Here is an 18812-nt window from a genome sequence, read left to right on the forward strand (position 1 = left end):
TTTGATTTCAAGAGGCCTACTGCATTCTTCAATATGGTGCTTATTTTCATTTTGTGTCTCAAATGTTTTCACTTGGAAACAATGTTATATTATTGTTATAAGTCTAAATAACTTCAATTTATATATAATTGCTTTATATCAAACTTATAAAAACATAGTTTATTTAAAATAACATAAGGATAAACTTTTTTTTTAATTAACTTATTTAATTGGAGGCTAATTACTTTACAATTGGAGAAGTAAATGGCAACCCACTCCGGGATTCTTGCCTGGAGAATCCCATGGATGCGGGAGCCTAGCAGGCTATAGTCCATGAGGTTGCAAAGAGTCAGACACGACTAAGCGACTTCATTTTCTACTTTACAATATTGTGGCAGTTCCTGCCCTACATTGATGTGCATCTGCCACGGGTGTAAACATTTTTGTTTTTAGTCTTCATTTTTAGCTAAATAAAGGCCAGAAGAAGCCTAATAAAGTACATTTTCTTAGAGAGGTAATGATCTGCGGGTGATTTACCCTTCCAAGAGAAATGTACATACAAGAGATTTACACAGGTCTGGAGGTCAAAATTATAACTGGCTAAAAGAATAAAGTCTGTAAGTCTGACTTAGTGCTGCTCCTTCCCAACAGTCTATCTGAACCCACACCACAGTGTATGAAACTTGAGAAACAGGTTCCTTGGCCAGTGAGTGATGGCTACTCAACTTTTTAATTTTTACTTAAAAAAGAGAAAATAAAGCAAAAAATATCTACCAGAGCAACTTTGGCTTCATAGTCATTGGAAATCTGGACACAGACTTCTTCAGCTCTGGCTTGACAAGCTCGTTCCACCACCTCTTTCCACTGCTTCTGTACTACGGCCCGCCAGCCTCTCCAGACTTTCTTCAGTAAAGTTCGCCGAAAATACTGGTCAGCTAGTTTACTTTCATAAACCTGAGTGAAAGTAATACACAAACTCAAAACACAGTGGACTGGTAAATACACTGGCAGCAGCAATACAAAACATAGCCCTGTGGGGTAAGCGGGGTGCCTGCGTTACCACTTCATACCGTGTACTCATGTTCTTCTCATGTGCAGATGGGAGGACAGGCTTAGGGAGGTTAAGCGACATGCCCAGACCACACAGGCAGAAAGCGAAAAGCCAGCCTTGCCTCATTCCAGAGTCTAAGCTCCTATCCATTACATCACGGTTTTATGCAACTCATCAAGGTAGAGGAGAAACAAAAAACCCAATGGAAGAAAATGAGTGACTTGCCCATGCTATCTTGGTTATGAATCTGATGACATTCTGGCTGAGAACAGGACTAGGAGCTGGATGGCAGAAAGGGTGGTGGTGTGGCTCGAGATGGCCCTTTCTCTCCAGCTTGGCAGCCACCATAAGCAGATGAGTTTACACACTCTGCCATCATATTTTACAGCAAACTTTTGCCATCATATTTTATAGCAAATTGATCCTAGTAGGAACACATGCTATTCTTCTATCAAAGAATTTAAAGTCTCCTGAAGAAGCATTTCCAATTTTCAATTTTCTTAAAAAAAATTTTTATTCAAAAAGTGATGGCAACTTAAACTCTTTCAACTAACATTTGAATATAATATATTATCATTATGTCACCCAATAAATAACCTTCCAAATAGGACTCAATTTTAAATAGCCCTTTTAAATATGGTTAATGTAGATTTAATCTACTGGGAAATAAAGGAAAGCACTAAGAAGCACTCTTAAAGGAGAAATCGTACTCCATGACAGTAACAGCCTTTTCCTTAAATATTACTCTCTTGGAACTAAATGCATAAAGATTACTCCATGACTCACATGATTATCATAAATAAAATACATATATACGTATGTATCTCCATCCCCTACATTCTTGAGTCTTTGTCTTCTTCTGGGATACATATATACTTTCATACTTTTGTACTTCTGATACAATAATCTACTATTTTCAATTTATATTTACACTGATATACTTAATTAAAATAAATTAATTAAAATTTAATAAATTGATTAAAATTTAACATATTCATGTAATTAAAATAAAACATATTCAAGTTTATGTATAAACTCAGAACAATTTTAAAAAATCTTTATGGACATGGATTTTAAAAATTCTTATTGAGGCAAATTACACAACAAACATTTATGCAACTTTATAATGTATAAATATAGTACTGCCTCTTTAAAGATGATATATTCAGGCATTTTAGAAGTAGAAACAATATAGGAAGCTTATGATATGCTAAAGATGATAAATTCATGTAATTAAATCTGAGGTCAAATTAGTTAAAGGGGTTCCATAACCAGGACATCTGTAATTTAGGTACACTCTGTATTTAACCTACCATGAGGCAGAAAATGTATATCAACAAGTCAACAAAATATAAGGAAGTATTTTTTCCCCAAACTGTACCAACATCAAGTTTAAAGTAAGAGTAACATTAAATTAATTAATTTTGACTTATTAAAAAACAAGTCTTTCTCTGACTTGAACAAGAGTTCTAATACGTGATTCTAAATGCTTCTGAGTTCAGAAGTCTAATAAATATCAATCAGCTTTTGTTTTTCACACTTACATCCTGCCTTGATTTGACGTGGTTGATTCGCCAGTGGAAGAATGTTCTCATCAACTCTATCCTTTCCTTTTGCTTGCCTATGGCATGAGACAAGCTAGAAATCACCTGTAAACAGCAACGAGTAAAATGACTTTTTCATATATCAAAAAATGCTAGAAAGAATACTTACGGATCATTACTGTATTCATCCAGGTAACCTCATTATCTTTATAAAGACCAAAAAACTTCCCCATGTGAATATACTACTTATCAATGAATGAAGGGGAACAAAAGAGGAAAGAAATCTTCATTATGTGTACCCTAGTAATAATCAATAAAATGTTTATGTGTATGAAAATTAATATGATCACTGGCATTTAATTTAAGAAAAACCATCATACATTGGAGAGTTTTGCTACGTATACAAAATGTTTTTATTCACTAGACTTGAGGGCAGAGACCAGTTTTAAAATATATTTTTAGTCCCTAAGTACCTTTAATAGCTTGGATTAGAAGTTCCTCAATAACTGTTTAATGATTTTCTGGATTCAACAAACTCATAAAAGTAAATAATTAATAGTTACATTTTGGTGTACTTTTTCAGTGATAGTATTCCTGTTCTTTAAAAAAAAAAAATCTATGAAGGCTTTTAAATCCTGAGATAATATTCTCTCTTATAAAGAACTGAACAACTGAAACATATATCTAAAATGGGCCCATTAAAAGAGATTTAGTAAATTAGGCATATTTGCTGAGAGATATTTATTCTGGTTCTTTAAATAATTTCCAAAAGTGGAAAAGGGCAGGCATTCTAAGATCCTAGTAGTATTTTGTTAAGCTGTGTAGTGGCACATAGCTGTTCACTTTGTTTTCAAAAACTAGATATGCATGTATACTCTTTTTGTGTGATACACTTTGAAACAAAAAAATTTAATAAAATATTTTAAAACTGTCAAGGACAGGGTTTTGAGGGTAATATAGAAAATGACTGACATTAGTATCTTTGTTTCAAAAAAGCAAGTTATGTAAAATGACTGATTCTACACTGCATCCTATGACACTCTCAAAAGATGTATTTAAAAAATAACCACAATCTTTTCTAGTTCACTAAAACAGTGAGGGCTGCATCTGCAGACAAGTAGCTGAGCTGTCTGCTGTTCTCCGAAAGCCACTATCGTCCTGGGGGAGCTGTAGGTTTGCTGCCCATCTGCTTTGTTCAAGGTGCTGTTGGGAAGCCCCAGATTAGCACAGACTTGAACCCTACTCTCAAGTTCTTTAAGAGGCTAACAGAAAGCAAAACACAGTGCTCTTGTGCTTATCAACATAATGAAGAAAGGACTTCATGAATGAGTAAAGACATATCACAGATAGAACGTGGGATACCTATACCCCTCCAAAAGGATGGTTTAAAATGTGGGTAATGCTGGATCCCTGACATTCTCTTTAGGGCAGTTAGGAAGAAAAGATGGGGAAGAAAAAAATAGTGTTCCCACACTCAATATAGCACTCTTTGAGCACAATGAACGTGGTGGCCAAGATAAAATGACATGATCCTAGCACATTTAATATGAAGAATAAATCTTATTTCTATGCATCTACTTTTCTACTAGTTTCTGAAGTGATTTTCCCTTTGTATCTTGTACAATCTAAACACTCAGTTCCTGGCATTTATTACCTAACAAGACATTTACTGACTCTCACTTAAAAAGCAGTATGAAAAAAAAGACCTCATCTTTTCTCCCAATGGAGACCTCATAGGTTTTCTGCAGCTCCTTCAAGCTGTTGATCTGGCTGCACAGTTGTTTTAAATCTGCTTCATGTTTCTCTCTCTCTTTTTTCATTTCCATTCGGTGCCAGTCAATAAAATTCAGTCTCCATTTACTTAGTTCAGATATGATGTTTGTCTGAAAAATAAATATGCTGACAATTAAGTAGTTTGCTCCTTAATGCTCCTCATAAAATGACAGTGAAATTAGGAAAAAAGTTAAAAAACTCAAAACAAGCATTCAACATAAGAGCTATTAAAAAAAATCCACTAATGAAAACGTTTGCATGTTCAACAAGCCATAGCTCTTCTTAGTTCACACACCATACTAAGTACATACTTTTTTCTCCCATTTTAAGTTACTTCTATGAAATCTTGGATGGCATCACTGACTCAATGGACATGAGTTTGGGTAAACTCTGGGAGTTGGTGATGGACAGGGAGGCCTGGCGTGCTGTGGTCCATGGGGTTGCAAAGAGTCGGACACGACTGAGTGACTGAACTCAACTGTCATTAAAATTTTTTAGGTCTCATTCATTAATAACTAGGACAAATAAAGTCAAGGACTTAAATATCCATATTTAGGTGAATGAGAGAAAAAGGAAATGCAGGACCATGGCTGAGGTCAAGCCACTGAACTGGGATGGTATTTAGAGAGATGAACAGTGGAAACCATCAGAGTTGATGCTTTCTTCCTGCAAATCATTCATCACAATGGGCACCTTACAATGAATTGCTAAGACTGATTGCTTTTTACCCTACTGACTGGCATAAGTAAAAAGACCAAATAATCATGTTATCAAAAAACAGTAGGGATAACAGTAGGGTTAACTGAACATGTGACAGTCTTTAAATGGTGGTATACTACCTCAGTGGACTTACACCATGGTTAGAAGCATGAAACCTGTTCCATGGAGAAAAATTATACTAAAAGATTACTTCTAGAATTTAAGGTTTCAAATATTGGAGAAAATATGGATGCCACAAAACTCTGATGATCATAATTTTTCCGTGTATGTGAATACTCAGTTTAGTTTTCTCAAACTGTTTCAGAAAAAACTGTCATTTTCTCCACTATATTTTAAGCTGCAGAAAAACTGCCATTTCTGGAATACTTTGTTGTACTTAGGGATCACTAACATCACCAAAATAAAAATAAATTCTTATCAATTTATAAGTTATACCCTGTGGTTGCTGTAAGTGGCTATAAAATGAATATATGTTGCTAAGATTGGGTCTTATGCTTCACATAAAATGAGACAATTCTACTAGTCATAGGTATGATGTGGGAAAGATTCAACAAGTGTCTCTCTCAGTCACACATAGGCTGAGCCATTCAAAATATTGGAGAAGTTCAGGGGAATATGCAGAGCTGTTCCAGCAACTATTTAAAACTGTGTTATTCCAAGTATGGCTTGTGAACCGTCACCTGGGAGCTTGTTAGGCAGTGCTCCATCTTGAACCAGGACTGACTAAGAAGTTGCAGTTTATCAGAATCCCCAGGTGACTCATATGGACAGTAACGACTGAGAAGCACAGATTTACAACACTGGACTGACCTTTGGCAACTACAGTTTGTTTCGTTTTGAACTTTTTAATCAAAGAAATGAAGAATAAACAGTGGACTCGAGCAAAACTGCTACATTACATATTAAACAACTGTAATACCTTAAGACCTGAACTCCAGAGATCAAGCACATTTTCCATCTTTTGAAGGTTTTCATCAGAAATAAGAAAATCAGTCACAATTATTTCATGGGCATCGACAGGACTGGAGTTAGACCCTGGTGAGGAAGAGTCAACTAAAAGATTTGAGCTGAAAAAATCCATGACTGGGTGAGGCGGCTTCCTTGGGGATGCTGCTGCTGGTGAAGAAAAGGAAAGTTGGAGTAATCTAATCTGCGTTCTAATCCAGCAGTTTTAAGAAAAAACACCACATATTATAATGCATTAAATCTGTCTTAAGTGTACTGAGCATCTTATATAATTATTTTTGAAAGTACTGCTTAACAAATTATCCATAGTAGCATTTAAAAATCCTTGCAGTAAGTAATATGCTGAAATTATTCCCCTCACTACCTGGATAATATTCACCAAAGCACAAAATGTTGTATATTAACAAAAACAAGCTAAGGAAAAGTCATACCATCTGTCTTTGAATGGCTTGAAGTATTTAAATCACATCCTTTTCCAACTTCCATCCTTGTTTCTCTCACTGCAGGGCTATTTCCTGATGAAAAGAAAGAGGTTTTTCTTTTAATTAAACCTGATCAGTCTTCTATAAAATACCTAATCACACATACCTAATAGAAGAAGGTAGCTGTGCATAAGTAAGATTTTAGAACAAGGAAAATGCAGTAGGCTAGGGACAGGAACACTAAGACAAAGAATAAGAAGGAAGGAAAAACTGTGAGACTTAAAAAAGTCTTATTGCATCATTAATAAGTTTAATTCACCCAACAAATATGGATGAAAAAGAATTCAGTTTACTAGTGGCATTCAGTTCACACTGATACAGTGTAAGCGTCATGTCCTACAACACTGGACATTTCTAGGGTCTGCTGCTTTTCACTAGCTCTACTAAAACCTAAATGACACTGGTTCCCTCCAAATAGGGACTTCTTCACTTCTACCTCAGAAACCTTTAGTCAATACATGGCAAGAAGGAACTGGAAAAGAACCTCACAAGGATGGCTTTGTCAGACGCTTAGATACTTTGCCAGCTTCAACACAACCTTCTTTACACCAAGCATTGGCAATACCAAGAGTAAAGAGAATGGGGTGATAAATTTACGAAGTTCACTCTAACTAAGTCTATGTATGAATAAGAATGTCTAAATTCACTGAATTTATGCATTTTGATCTCAAATACTTTTTGGAAAGGGCAGAGCAAATACAAATACTATCATTGTTGTTCTTCAGTTGCTCAGTCATGTCCAACTCTTTGCAACCTCATGGACTGCAGCACGCCAGGCTTCCCTGTCCTTCACCATCTTCCAGAGCTTGCTCAAACTCATGTTCATTGAGTCAGTGATGCCACCCAACCATCTCATCCTTTGTCATCCCCTTTCCTCCTGTCTTCAATCTTTGTCAGCATCAGGGTCTTTTCTAATGAGTCGGCTCTTCATATCAGGTGGCCAAAGTACTGGAGCTTCAGTTTTGGCATCAGTCCTTCTAATGAATATTCAGGATTGATTTCTTTTAGGATTGACTGGTTTGGTCTCCTTGGAAGTCCAAGGGACTCTCAAGAGTCTTCTCCAACACCACAGCAAAAAGCATCAATTCTCTGGCGTTTAGCTTTCTTTACAGTCCAACTCTTACATCCATCATGACTACTGGAAAAACCATAGCTTTGACTATATTGTAGATGCTAGAAAAGACCAGCATTCTTAGGTCCCAAAGACTACCTGCATGTGTGCATGTGGACTCAGTTATGTCCGACTCTTTGCAACCCCATGGACTGCAGCCTGCAAGGGTCCTCTGTCCATGGGATTTTTCAAGCAAGAATATGGGAGTGGGTTGTCATTCCCTCCTCCGGGGGATTTCCCGACCCAGGGATTGAACTCATGTCTTCTGCATGGGCAGGCGAATTCTTTTGCCACTGAGCCACCTAGAAAGCCCCAAGTGATTGCTGTAGGAGAGTATTTGGGTTTGGATTTGCTCAGTAGAAAATGCACGTAATTAAAACATGGTCAAGATCACTCATAGAGAATGAATAAATCCAAGGGTCATATCTCTTGAAGATCAACAAAATTTGGGCAGAAACTGTTCAGTGCCAGTATGTTTCAGTGTTAGAAGAAATACACGTTTTGAGGTTCTGGTCCTGTTCGTTGATCTGGTGCTATAGGCTGAAAAGCAATGAGACTCCACGACTACGGAGGGAGAGGAATGACAGACAGCAGGGCTGTGGCCCCCGAGAGCCTGTGGCTGAGCTGGCTGTGCTGTGCGCTCGGAGGAGGGTCTTTGGGGTTTACCTACTGCTAATAACTGATCATTATCAGGGCTGATTCAGGAGGGTAGTCTGTGCCCCTTGAAAAACACTCATTTTGAGTGAGCTGTTTGGAATCTTGTATTGAATAAGGAACAGATAGTAAAAGGAGCTTCATCCTCCTTTCTCCACCTTTCTCATCTATCAATACACATCCTGGTTTGTATTAGTTCTCAGTTCTGTCAGTAACACAGTTCCCAAGTGGGTTCGTCCTCGTGGTGACAATCCAGACAGTCCTCCAGGCCCAGATAAATGCTGCTGACAAAGTCCGATCATGTGGTCATGAACTTAAGGGGTTCTGAGGGCTATCTATGGACTATCTCCAGTTTGGGGGCTTGGGCATTTCACTTCCAGTGTTTCTCGGCATAAAACCATTGTATTGAAAGAGATGCAACACGCTACACTAAGACATGTAACTGCAACAGTGTTTGCTTTAATTTTATGATTTTTCATAAAATAGTCAAACGAAGTTCAAATAAAAATTCAACTGTCATATAAGAGCCAAGAAAAACATATTAAAATGTAAACTCTCGCCCAGATGACAGACATACACTGTTGATTGAGAAGAAGCACTAGAGAAGTATTTTCACTATCATAAATCAAGAGAATTAAAAAGCTCAGTAACATCTTAAATTAAGGGACATCTTGAAAAATATACATAACCTGGATTTTGAAGAATATCATCAATTATAGTAGGAATTTTAATATCTGGCACTGCTTCTCCCTTTGAATGAGACGGCTGTGAAGCACCTGCTTCAATATTTGGAGTCACTATAGCGTAACGAAGCAGTTCTTCATACTCTTCCTATGAAAAGCCAACAAAAAATAATGCATTACACCCCTGTCACAATGGACATTCTGGTAAAGGAATGGTCACAAAGATGTTCTCTACTTCAGTTTCCAAAACAGTATGCCCAAACAATAAAAAGAAATGTGTACTTGGGATTTATGTTTTTCATTCATCATTTACTTACTCTCTTGTAGTAAGTGAAATTTCTTAAAAACAAGCAAGAAATTCAACAAATAGACCTACCCCAATTTCTTCTGGTGATAATGCTTTAGTACCCATATTCCTTCAGCATGTCAATTTAAAGCAGTGACGCAAAGATTACCTGGGGCATTTTCCTGAAGCCTATCAGCATCTACAACACAGAAGAACCTTCTCTCAACTGGCAACTGCTTGCAGGGGAGAAAAAGACCCAGTCATGCCTGTTTGGAATTTAGTTCCATGATGCTGTTCCCAAAGACTCTACAGTGGGAGGGTCTAGGGATGAAAAGTAGTTTTGGCTCTTGTCGCCTCCTGCCCCACCCAATTCTACAACCACCGTGAGTCTCTTTTCATATATAAGCATGGAAAGAGTGTAAGAGAAATACTGGTAGAGAAAGAATAATAAGGTGAAAAAGAGAACACGAATGCCAACCTGTTCAGTTCTACCTGCTGGCAACATCATGGCACATGAGAAAAGAGGATTAAAAAATGGCAGGTCACCAAGAGTAGGCACTACAGGAATATTCCTCAAGGCCAAAACAAAAAGGCATTTCCTGATAGACAGACAGATATTTGTTGAGCCAAGTCAAAAAAATTCTCTCAGTACCGGAACTTAGTCTCTGTTCAAAAGGGGCTGGTCACTGAGGCCACATATATTCCTATTAAGGACTTCTAAGAGTCTTTTTTTTAAATTAATTTCTTTATTTTGGCTGCATTGGGTCTTCGTTGTGGCACACAGGATTTTTAGTTGCACATGCAGCTAGCTGAAGTCCCTCTAAGAGTCTTATGGCACGGACCTAGAGAACGTCTTTGCATTAGGAATTGGGGGAACGTTTAAAAGCATGTGAAGTGTCTTACTCTATTATTTAATATTAATTTTTCTCCATAAAAAGTTCAGATACAGAAAATTCCATTATCATCATTAGTCATAAGTGTCTTATTATTTGATTCACCATCAGGATGAAGAGTTAAGTGATGCTCCAAATTACCTCCTTGAAATGTCATAGTAAATACATGCTGAATTGAATTAACAGAGATTGTCTACATCAAAGAAAGAGCCCTACCTTTAATAAGAACATTATGATACAGTATGGGTGTTTGAAAATTAGTAACCCGTATTGTTTCCCTATGGGTTTCTGTGAGTAAGAATACTTAACTAAACACACCCAAGTATTTTGCTATCATTAACTTTTTAGAATCTACTTCCTCTGGAGGCAGTAACAACTAGACAGCCACATCAGCTCTGCTCAGTTAGCTTATTACCACAAGAATAAACTGTGCCTCAAGGAATGGGGGGGATGGGACAGTCAATGACTTTAACTTGTGGCTTCCCTAGTTTGACCTCAGAAAAGGGAGAAAGATCCAAACACATAATTCTAAGTTCCCACAACAATCAGTATGAGTTAAAGGGGATGTAAATACGTATACATTAATAATGTTCAATATAAGTATATATTTTAACTGCCTTTAAGGGAAAAAATGGAAAAATTAGTCATTTAAACAATTATTTACATTTCATATATGCAGACACAGGCCAGATGGGTTATTTTTTAGTTTAGGATAAAAATAAATAATATCATATTTCTTTTTCGTACCTTTTAAAAAAATTGGAGTATAACTTATTTTTATGAATTTATCTATTTTTAATTGAAGGTTAATTGCTTTACAGTATTGTGTTGGTTTCTGCCAAACATCAGCAGGAATGAGCCACAGGTATACCCATGTCCCCTCCCTCGTAAACCTCCTTCCCACCTCCCTCCCCATCCCACCTCTCGAGGTTGTTACAGAGCCTCAGTTTGAGCTCCTGAGTCATACAGCAAACTCCCATTTGGCTATCTGCTTTACATGTGGTAACGTATATTTCCATGTTACTCTTTCATATAACCACCCTCTCCTTCCTTCCCTGCCCCAACCCCGTGTCCCTAAGTCTGCTCTGTAGTCTGTGTCTAAGATTGGAGTACAACTGCTTTACAATGCTGTGTTAGTTTCCGCTGTACAGAAACGTGGATCAGCCACAGGTATACATACATCCCCTCTCTCTGGAGCCTCCCTCCCACCCACCCCTCTGTTCCACACCTCTAGGTCATCACAGAGCACTGAGCTGAGCTTAATAATCTCTCCTTAACTGCCAAAGATAACCTGCCTTAAGGTAAAAAAGAACCCTAAAGTAATGACCAAAAATTGTAATTCTGCCTCCCCTCTCAATCGCTGGACTGATGTGACCCTATAATAGACCTGAACCCATGCCTAACCAAGTGTGGTCAGGGCAACTGGCTGACACTTCAGAGTTGTGATTAGAGGAAATGATAAGTCAATAAGTACTACGGATGCTGCCCATCCTTCAGCATTTATCATCATCGGTCTTATGAAGCATTCACATGTTGGAAACAGTAATGAAAATGCTCTTATGGGGAATACTGATTTATGAGGGGCTTTTGTACTAAGTGTCTGGTGTTAAATATTTACTATATATGTCAAAGTATATGGTTACTTTATGTTATTTTAAACATTATTTTTGGCATTTATATTTTTAAATGTTTCCAGTAATGGAATATGGGAAGGCTTTCAATTGTTGTCAAGGACCAGTAGAGTCCTAAGTTGAGGGTTACTAAAAACAGAATCTCAGTTAGGGTAGCATTCTAAGCACAGGTAACCAATAACACAAAATGATTTCTGGCATGTCTAGAAGATTCTTCCCCCTCCATCTCTTAAAATTCTACTCTAGAGATTTCTTTTGACATAAAGCTTTGTTTCTCGACAAAAATGACAACATGAGATCTTACAAGGTGTTCACATTATAAGGTCTTATAAGGGTTCTGGACCCAACAATTACAAAGTGTGATTTGTAAGCAATTCTCCGACACCACTTGGGTGTCTCAATTCTGACACTTTCCAGCAGAGCCGGCATCAGATTCCGCAGGTTGAGGGTTAGTCCCATGACTGCCCTCCCTACCCCACACTTCAGATGCCAGTCCAAGGCCAGATTATCATCTGTGCTTCAGACCGACCAGCTATGGACCAGAGGTTCCAAAGACCCCCTCGGTGGGTTTGACTCATTTGCTAGAGGATTCACAGAACTCAGAGAAACATAATACTAGATCACCAGTTTATTATAAGAGGCTATACTCCAGGAACAGCCAGAGGGAAGGGATATACAGGGCAAGGTAAGGGGAAGGGGCGTGGCGCTTCCTTGCCCTCTTCTGACAGGCCAGTTACCTCGCACCTCCACGCGTTCTCCAACAGGACGTTCCCCAAACCCAGTCCTTTTGGGTTTTTATGTGTCTTTATTAATAGGCACAATTGATTAAATCAATGACCACTGGCTACTGATTCAACTTCCAGGCCCTCTCCCCTCCCTCACCGCGGGGAAGGAAAGTTTCAACCAGCTAATCATGTGGTTGGCCTTCTCCTGGCAACCCGTCTTCATCCTTGGGTGAAGTCCAAAAGTCATGTCATCAACGTAACAAAAGATACCTTCCTTTCCTCACTAGTTAGGAAATTCCAATATTTTTAGAAGCTCTGTGCCAGAAATGTGATGAAGACCAAATATTTTTTAAATTTGGTCTTCTAAAATATGTGATTTATAAATCACAGTATCACTGGTATGCCTAAGTTAAACCATTCTCTTTTGAACAAGTTGGAATACAGAAAAGACGAAGGATGCAGTAAAGCACTGCCGCCTAAAAAGAAAGCACAAAATAGGGGAGATACCATTCAAAGGGAAGGTAAGGGTGAAACATCTATGTCACAATTCCAGACCACTTTTACCCTAGTAAAAACTCACGGATACTTTTCCAATAGCTTCCCAATTCCTCAACCTGTAATTTCAATTAAAGGAACACATTTGTTTCATAAAATATTTCCCTAAAGCTTCTGTCATCTTCCATGGTGTCAAACGCCACTTACTCTACTTAGGCATAAACATACCATCCAGCTTTTCCCCTCTTAAGAGGGAGAAAACCCAAGATAGACCATGTCAGTATTCTCCCATTTAAAATCTACTCTAGAAATCTTAATCCATATTTTTGATGGTAAAACGTTTAGAATTAACAGGAATTTAAAACATTTCGTATAAAAGCCACACCTTGCATAGTCGGTGTACCTGTCACTGCCCAGGTCCTGGGCACCAGCGGGTGCTTGATGGTGCGGCAACAGGGGCCAGAACCAAGAGTGGAACACTGGGGAGCCTAGGGCCCCAGAACTCTGGACAGTTTCCACATCAGGCTGATTTGCATTAAAGTGAAAGCAACACTCATGAGAGAGAGCTACAAAGAGAAAATTTCAACCAAAAAAGTGTTTCTTCAGATTTTCAGCTTCTCCTCTCATTGTATTGTGTGGAGCTCTGGTACAGAGAATGCTAGAAGAGTTCATGATTATTTTCTGAAAGGTTAATTAAAACAATGCAAGGTATTTTTCCAAGTGTGTAAAATAATTCCCAACATTTGATATTATTATAATTTTACACACATTATAAATATATTATAGTTATAAATGTAAATGGCATGAAAAAAGGAGAAATGTATTCTTAGTTTTTCCTCATATTGTCATGTATTTGAAATAAGAAAGATATAGTAAATTTAGACATGTCTTCCTACCTGAAGATCTGAGGAGACAGAACTGCCTCGGTCGGAGTCTTTTTGCAAAACCGGAGGTGAGCATATCTCCCCGTCTGATGACATTCTGTATAAATTCTATAAAACAGTAAAAGCTAACTTTAGTTTATGTTTTTGCAACATTTAAACTAAAATAAAATGCTTTCTGAGTGTGTGTGTGTGTGTGTGTGTGTGTGTGTGTGTGTTTTGTGTATAATAACATCCTATCCTGGAAACAATAATCATTCAACATGTTAAAATCATTCAACATATTGAACACCCACAGGCAAAAATCACTGGGTAAGAAAAAAATACTCAGCTCCCAAGTAGGGAGCTTATGATGTGGTCAAGGAGATGAGGTAAATACATTAAAAAAGTAAAGGAAAATGGAAGCTCCTCAGAAACAGCCACAGCGGGGGCTGTGGAGCATCATAGAGTGTGACTGCTATTGAACAATGCATGAGCGCCTGCCTGGATGCTGTGTCTTCTCCTACGAGACACTGAACCCAGAGAGAATGAACGATTTGGGTAAATTCTCTGCTTGGGGAACTGACCTTTTGGAAATACCCTTTTAAGAAAAGCAAGATTATATAGAACAACAAATTCTAATATCATGCAAAGAAACACTGTTTAAGATCTTAACCAAAAAATAAGTAACAATATAAGTACTTTTAGTGACAAGTACATAAATTACTTAAAAGGAAAATAGTGACTATTCAAAATGATCTGAATACCAGTTATATGTAAGACTTGGGGAGAAAGGTAAGATGAAGAAGTCCTTGTCCTCAAGGACTCTGCAATCTACAAGAAGGCCTAGACATGCATATACTGCTGCTGCTGCTGTCGCGTCAGTCGTGTCCAACCCTGTGCGACCCCATAGACGGCAGCCCACCAGGCTCCTCCATCCCTGGGATTCTCCAGCTAAGAACACTGGAGTGGGGTGCCATTTCCTTCTCCAATGCATGAAAGTGAAAAGTGAAAGTGAAGTCACTCAGTCGTGTCTGACTCTTCGTGACCCCATGGACTGCAGCCTACCAGGCTCCTCCGTCCATGGGATTTTCCAGGCAAGAGTACTGGAGTGGGGTGCCACTCTGCCTTCTCTGCTTTGAGCAGCAGTATGATTTTAAGGATGTTGTAAACTTAATTACTTTTGAAAAAAGTGCTGTTAAATCCTAAAACAACAGAGGCACAAAGTAGAAAGGTTGGAGTAGCCTTTTTCATGGGGTAGGACGGTGAGGGTGTGAAGAAATGGGAACAGCCGACTGGGGTGTTGAGACCTGAAAGACAGATAAAAGATTAAAGGATATGTGCCGCAACAGTGCAGCATAAGCAAAGACAAAGAGATGTAGACATATATGCCAGGAGCTGCAAGTATTTTGTGAGGCAGGAGCAAAGGGCACAGATCAGGGTTTGGCTAAGGATGAAACAGGCAATGGGAGGAGCTGCCAGATCATGGAAGATCACAATTACATCATGTTAAAAAGTTTCGTCTTTTTTCTATGAGAAGTTATTAAAGTCTTAATTAAACAAGTGATAACATGATCAGGCTTGTCTTTTAGAAAGATCACTCCGGCAGCTTTCAGGATGGATTTGAGAGGTGGAATACTAAATAGAGAGCAACTGAGAGCCAACTGCAGTAGTCCAAGACATATATGTTCCTTCTGGCAGTAATCCGAGGAGATAAACGGGGTCAGAGGTATGACTCTAAGTTGCGTCGTGGCAGTGGAAATTCGAGACTGTGATCAATAATCGGTTAAGGAGTTAAAGGGAAGAATTGCTGGTCTGACCCAGATTTCTGGCTGGCAACGATGGATGGTAGTGATACTCCCCAAGGCATACAAGAATACTCCCCAAGGAATACAGGAAGATGAGTAGGCTGGTGGAAGGGTAATATGGTCTCATGATCAGACTTATTGGGGTGAGGTGACTCTAAGGCACTGAAGTGAGGCTGCAGGTACGCAGTATCTGGCCATGCCAGTTATTCGATGCACAACTCCAAGTACTGCCATTCACAATGGCTACAAGGTGAACGGTGCTTCTTGGACTTAAGCAAAGTGGGAGCCCTGCACTGGAGGTAAAGGTTTGGAAATTCATTTTGAGGAATCAGCATAATGGCAACTGCTGATAAAAGGGAGACATTAAGATCACCTAGGAAAAGAAGTGAGAGTTCTTATTCTGAGGTCTCTAGACCCAAACCATGTGCAGTATTTTTAGCACATGCATATTTTTTCTAGGATGGAGAAGGCAATGGCACCCCACTCCAGTACTCTTGCCTGGAAAATCCCATGGATGGAGGAGCCTGGTAGGCTGCAGTCCATGGGGTCACGAAGAATCGGACACGACTGAGCGACTTCACTTTCACTTTTCACTTTCATGCATTGGAGAAGGAAATGGCAACCCACTCCAGTGTTCTTGCCTGGAGAATCCCAGGGACGACAGGGCCTGGTGGGCTGCCGTCTATGGGGTCGCACCGAGTCAGACACGACTGAAGTGACTTAGCAGCAGCAGCAGCACTTTTTCTAGGAAGAGGCTCCTCATCTTCCAATATGTGTCCAGAGGGTACTAAAGCCTTAGTAAAGTTAAGGACCACTACTGTAGCTGGGATGGGCTTCCCTTGTGGTTAACTTGGTAAAGATCCACCTGAAATGCAGAAGACACTGGTTCAATCTCTGGGTCGGGAAGATGCCTGGAGAAGGAAATGGCAACCCACTCCAGTATTCTTGTCTGGAAAATTCCATGGACAGAGGAGCCTGGCAGGCTACAGTCCATGGGGTCGCAAGAGTGGGACATGACTTAGCGATTACACCACCACCACTGTGACAAGAGCAAAGTTAAAATCAGAACTGCTAATATTTAAAGGATAAGTGAAGAGGAACCAAAAATGATGGAAAAGGAAGTCAGAACAATAGAACATTGAGAACAGCATCACAAAAACTTCCAGGAGGAAATGGTCAGAGACAGATGCCAAAGGAAGATGAGAATCTGACAGAATCCCTTGAGTTTGGTAATCAGAAATCGTTGGGGCATTTGCCTGAACAATTTCAGTGGAAAGTAGAACAAGTCTTAATCAAGTAGGCTGAAAATTACCAGATGAAGAAACTGAAGGAGAAAGGGCAGATCCAGGTAGAAGTGCAGTATTAGAATGGAAATACAGATTGAGGCTAGACTATGGAAAGGAAATTTTAACTGTATTCAATGAGCATTACTGTGTAGACACAAGATAAGTAAACTAAATCTCAGCATGACTGACTTTAGTTAAGCCAATTAGGGAGGATAAAATAAGCACATGCATCTGCAGCAAGGAAGGCTGCTTTAAGGGACTCAAATCCACCACTGTGGTAACTCTGTCCTTTCTATTTCCATTCATGTCTTTTTTTAGGATGTGTTTGAAGACTGGTAATAAGGGGGGCTGGGATTGGGGGTACTGGTAATAAGGGGGCGGGGATTGGGGGTACACAAATAGGCTGAAAAACACGGTCACATCTCAAAAAGAGTTTCTTATATCCTGCAGACGCAAAACAGTGTACTTTTAGAAAATATGCTATAAATCTTCCATCTGTCCTGCTTTGATGACATCAAAGTATGACAATTTATCTAAAACCCTACAACAGTAGCATTTCCTTATTGTTTCTAGTTCTGAGACAAAGGAGAAAATGAAACTTGCTTTGATGGAAAGCAGATGCACATCAGACAATCAAATTTTCAGGATTCTCTAACCCAAGAGCTCAGAAATCACGAGATAAAAAGTTCTGAGCATTTGTCTAAGGCCAAAGAAGTCAAATTAGATCTTGGTAATTACCTGGCTGTTACTGGAAGCGGGGTCCAGGAATTCAAATTAATCCCCAAGAGGCACTGGAAGAGTGAATTAATGTGCGAGCTGGCGGCTGAGTGACGTTCCTGCGGCCTTGACCAGTCCTAAATGAACGCAAGGGGGTGCGCCAGCCCCTCCCCACGCCACGGACTACAGGCAGAAGAAAAGGCAGCTGCGAGCAAGCACAGGGCTACAAGTTCTCTTACCCCTGTGTCACATCAAATTGTTACTTAAAAACAACGAAGTGTCACACACGGTCATTTTACCCCATACGTCTTAAATGACCCGAACCTACAGCTGCAATACCGTTATTACACTTCAGGCAACTTTCCTTCCTGCCCTCTCTTCCCCGACGCGGAGGAGGGGAAACCTCTCGATCTTGCCGTCCCGCAGAGCAGCTCAAGGGCCCTACTTTCCGAAGACGCCCCCAACCCCGTCGTGTCCGATCCCCAGGGGCTGCAACCCCGGCCGAGGCTATTTAAATCCCACTCCAGAGCCTCCGCCAGGGGCGCCGCTTACCCACCGCCGAGGCTCTCTGCAAACCCCAACTCCGCCCTCCGCGTCTTCTCCCCTCGTCGCCGCTGCAACAACAGCGAGTCCAGCAGCTTACCCAGCAGCAACCTGACAGTTTCAAACTGCAAAGAGGAAGTAAAGACGGCCCCGGGCATTGGCCGCGAGCTTCAGCAACCTGCCGTCTGATTGGTCCACGCGTCGGGGGCGGGGCTCCGGACCGGGGGAGGGTGAAGCCGGAATGAAGTTGCTTCCGGAGAGAAGCAGCCTGGGTATGGCTGGTTTGGAGAGGGCAGAGTCTTAGGTAGCTCCGCCCCGCGTTCAGAAGCCCGAGATCAGTGCGGTTCTGGCCTGCGGGTTACCGGGCAACCCTGAGAACCGATTTGGTTAGACTGCCAAGCAGGACTAAAGTCAGCTAGAGTGGAATACTGTTGTCTTTTCGAAAATGCCCGTAGTCTATGCGTGTGGTCCTCAGGCATATGAATTGTCTCCTTCCTTCGGCGCACCACGACAGAATCAAATCACTACCCCCGCCACCTGCTGATTACTTCAGTCTTGGGCAAGACTGAATTTTTAACAAAGACCAACAGTGATTCACCTAGAGC

General features: G+C 39.9%; 1 protein-coding gene across 7 annotated transcripts in view; it reads right to left on the reverse strand.

The window, feature by feature from the left end:
• The window catches only part of POC5 (POC5 centriolar protein), a 30495-nt gene extending 12079 nt beyond the window's left edge, over positions 1 to 18416 (reverse strand). For 2 of the 7 annotated variants that reach the window (XM_055536600.1, XM_055536593.1), the window contains exons 1-9: positions 18217 to 18366; positions 17686 to 17847; positions 13890 to 13985; positions 8970 to 9111; positions 6465 to 6548; positions 5987 to 6183; positions 4281 to 4457; positions 2575 to 2679; positions 754 to 933 (exon numbers count right to left, since the gene is read on the reverse strand). In XM_055536600.1, the coding sequence (XP_055392575.1) occupies positions 754 to 933; positions 2575 to 2679; positions 4281 to 4457; positions 5987 to 6183; positions 6465 to 6548; positions 8970 to 9111; positions 13890 to 13973 (969 nt within the window). In that variant the 5' untranslated portion in view covers positions 13974 to 13985; positions 17686 to 17847; positions 18217 to 18366. Of the gene's footprint in view, positions 1 to 753; positions 934 to 2574; positions 2680 to 4280; positions 4458 to 5986; positions 6184 to 6464; positions 6549 to 8969; positions 9112 to 13889; positions 13986 to 17685; positions 17906 to 18216 lie in introns of all 7 variants that reach the window. The other 5 variants (XM_055536596.1, XM_055536599.1, XM_055536594.1 and 2 more) reach the window with 5 other exon arrangements.
• Between the last annotated feature and the right edge of the window lie 396 nt (positions 18417 to 18812).

Source organism: Bubalus kerabau, chromosome 10 (genome assembly GCF_029407905.1).
Source record: "Bubalus kerabau isolate K-KA32 ecotype Philippines breed swamp buffalo chromosome 10, PCC_UOA_SB_1v2, whole genome shotgun sequence".
NCBI lineage: Eukaryota > Metazoa > Chordata > Mammalia > Artiodactyla > Bovidae > Bubalus > Bubalus kerabau.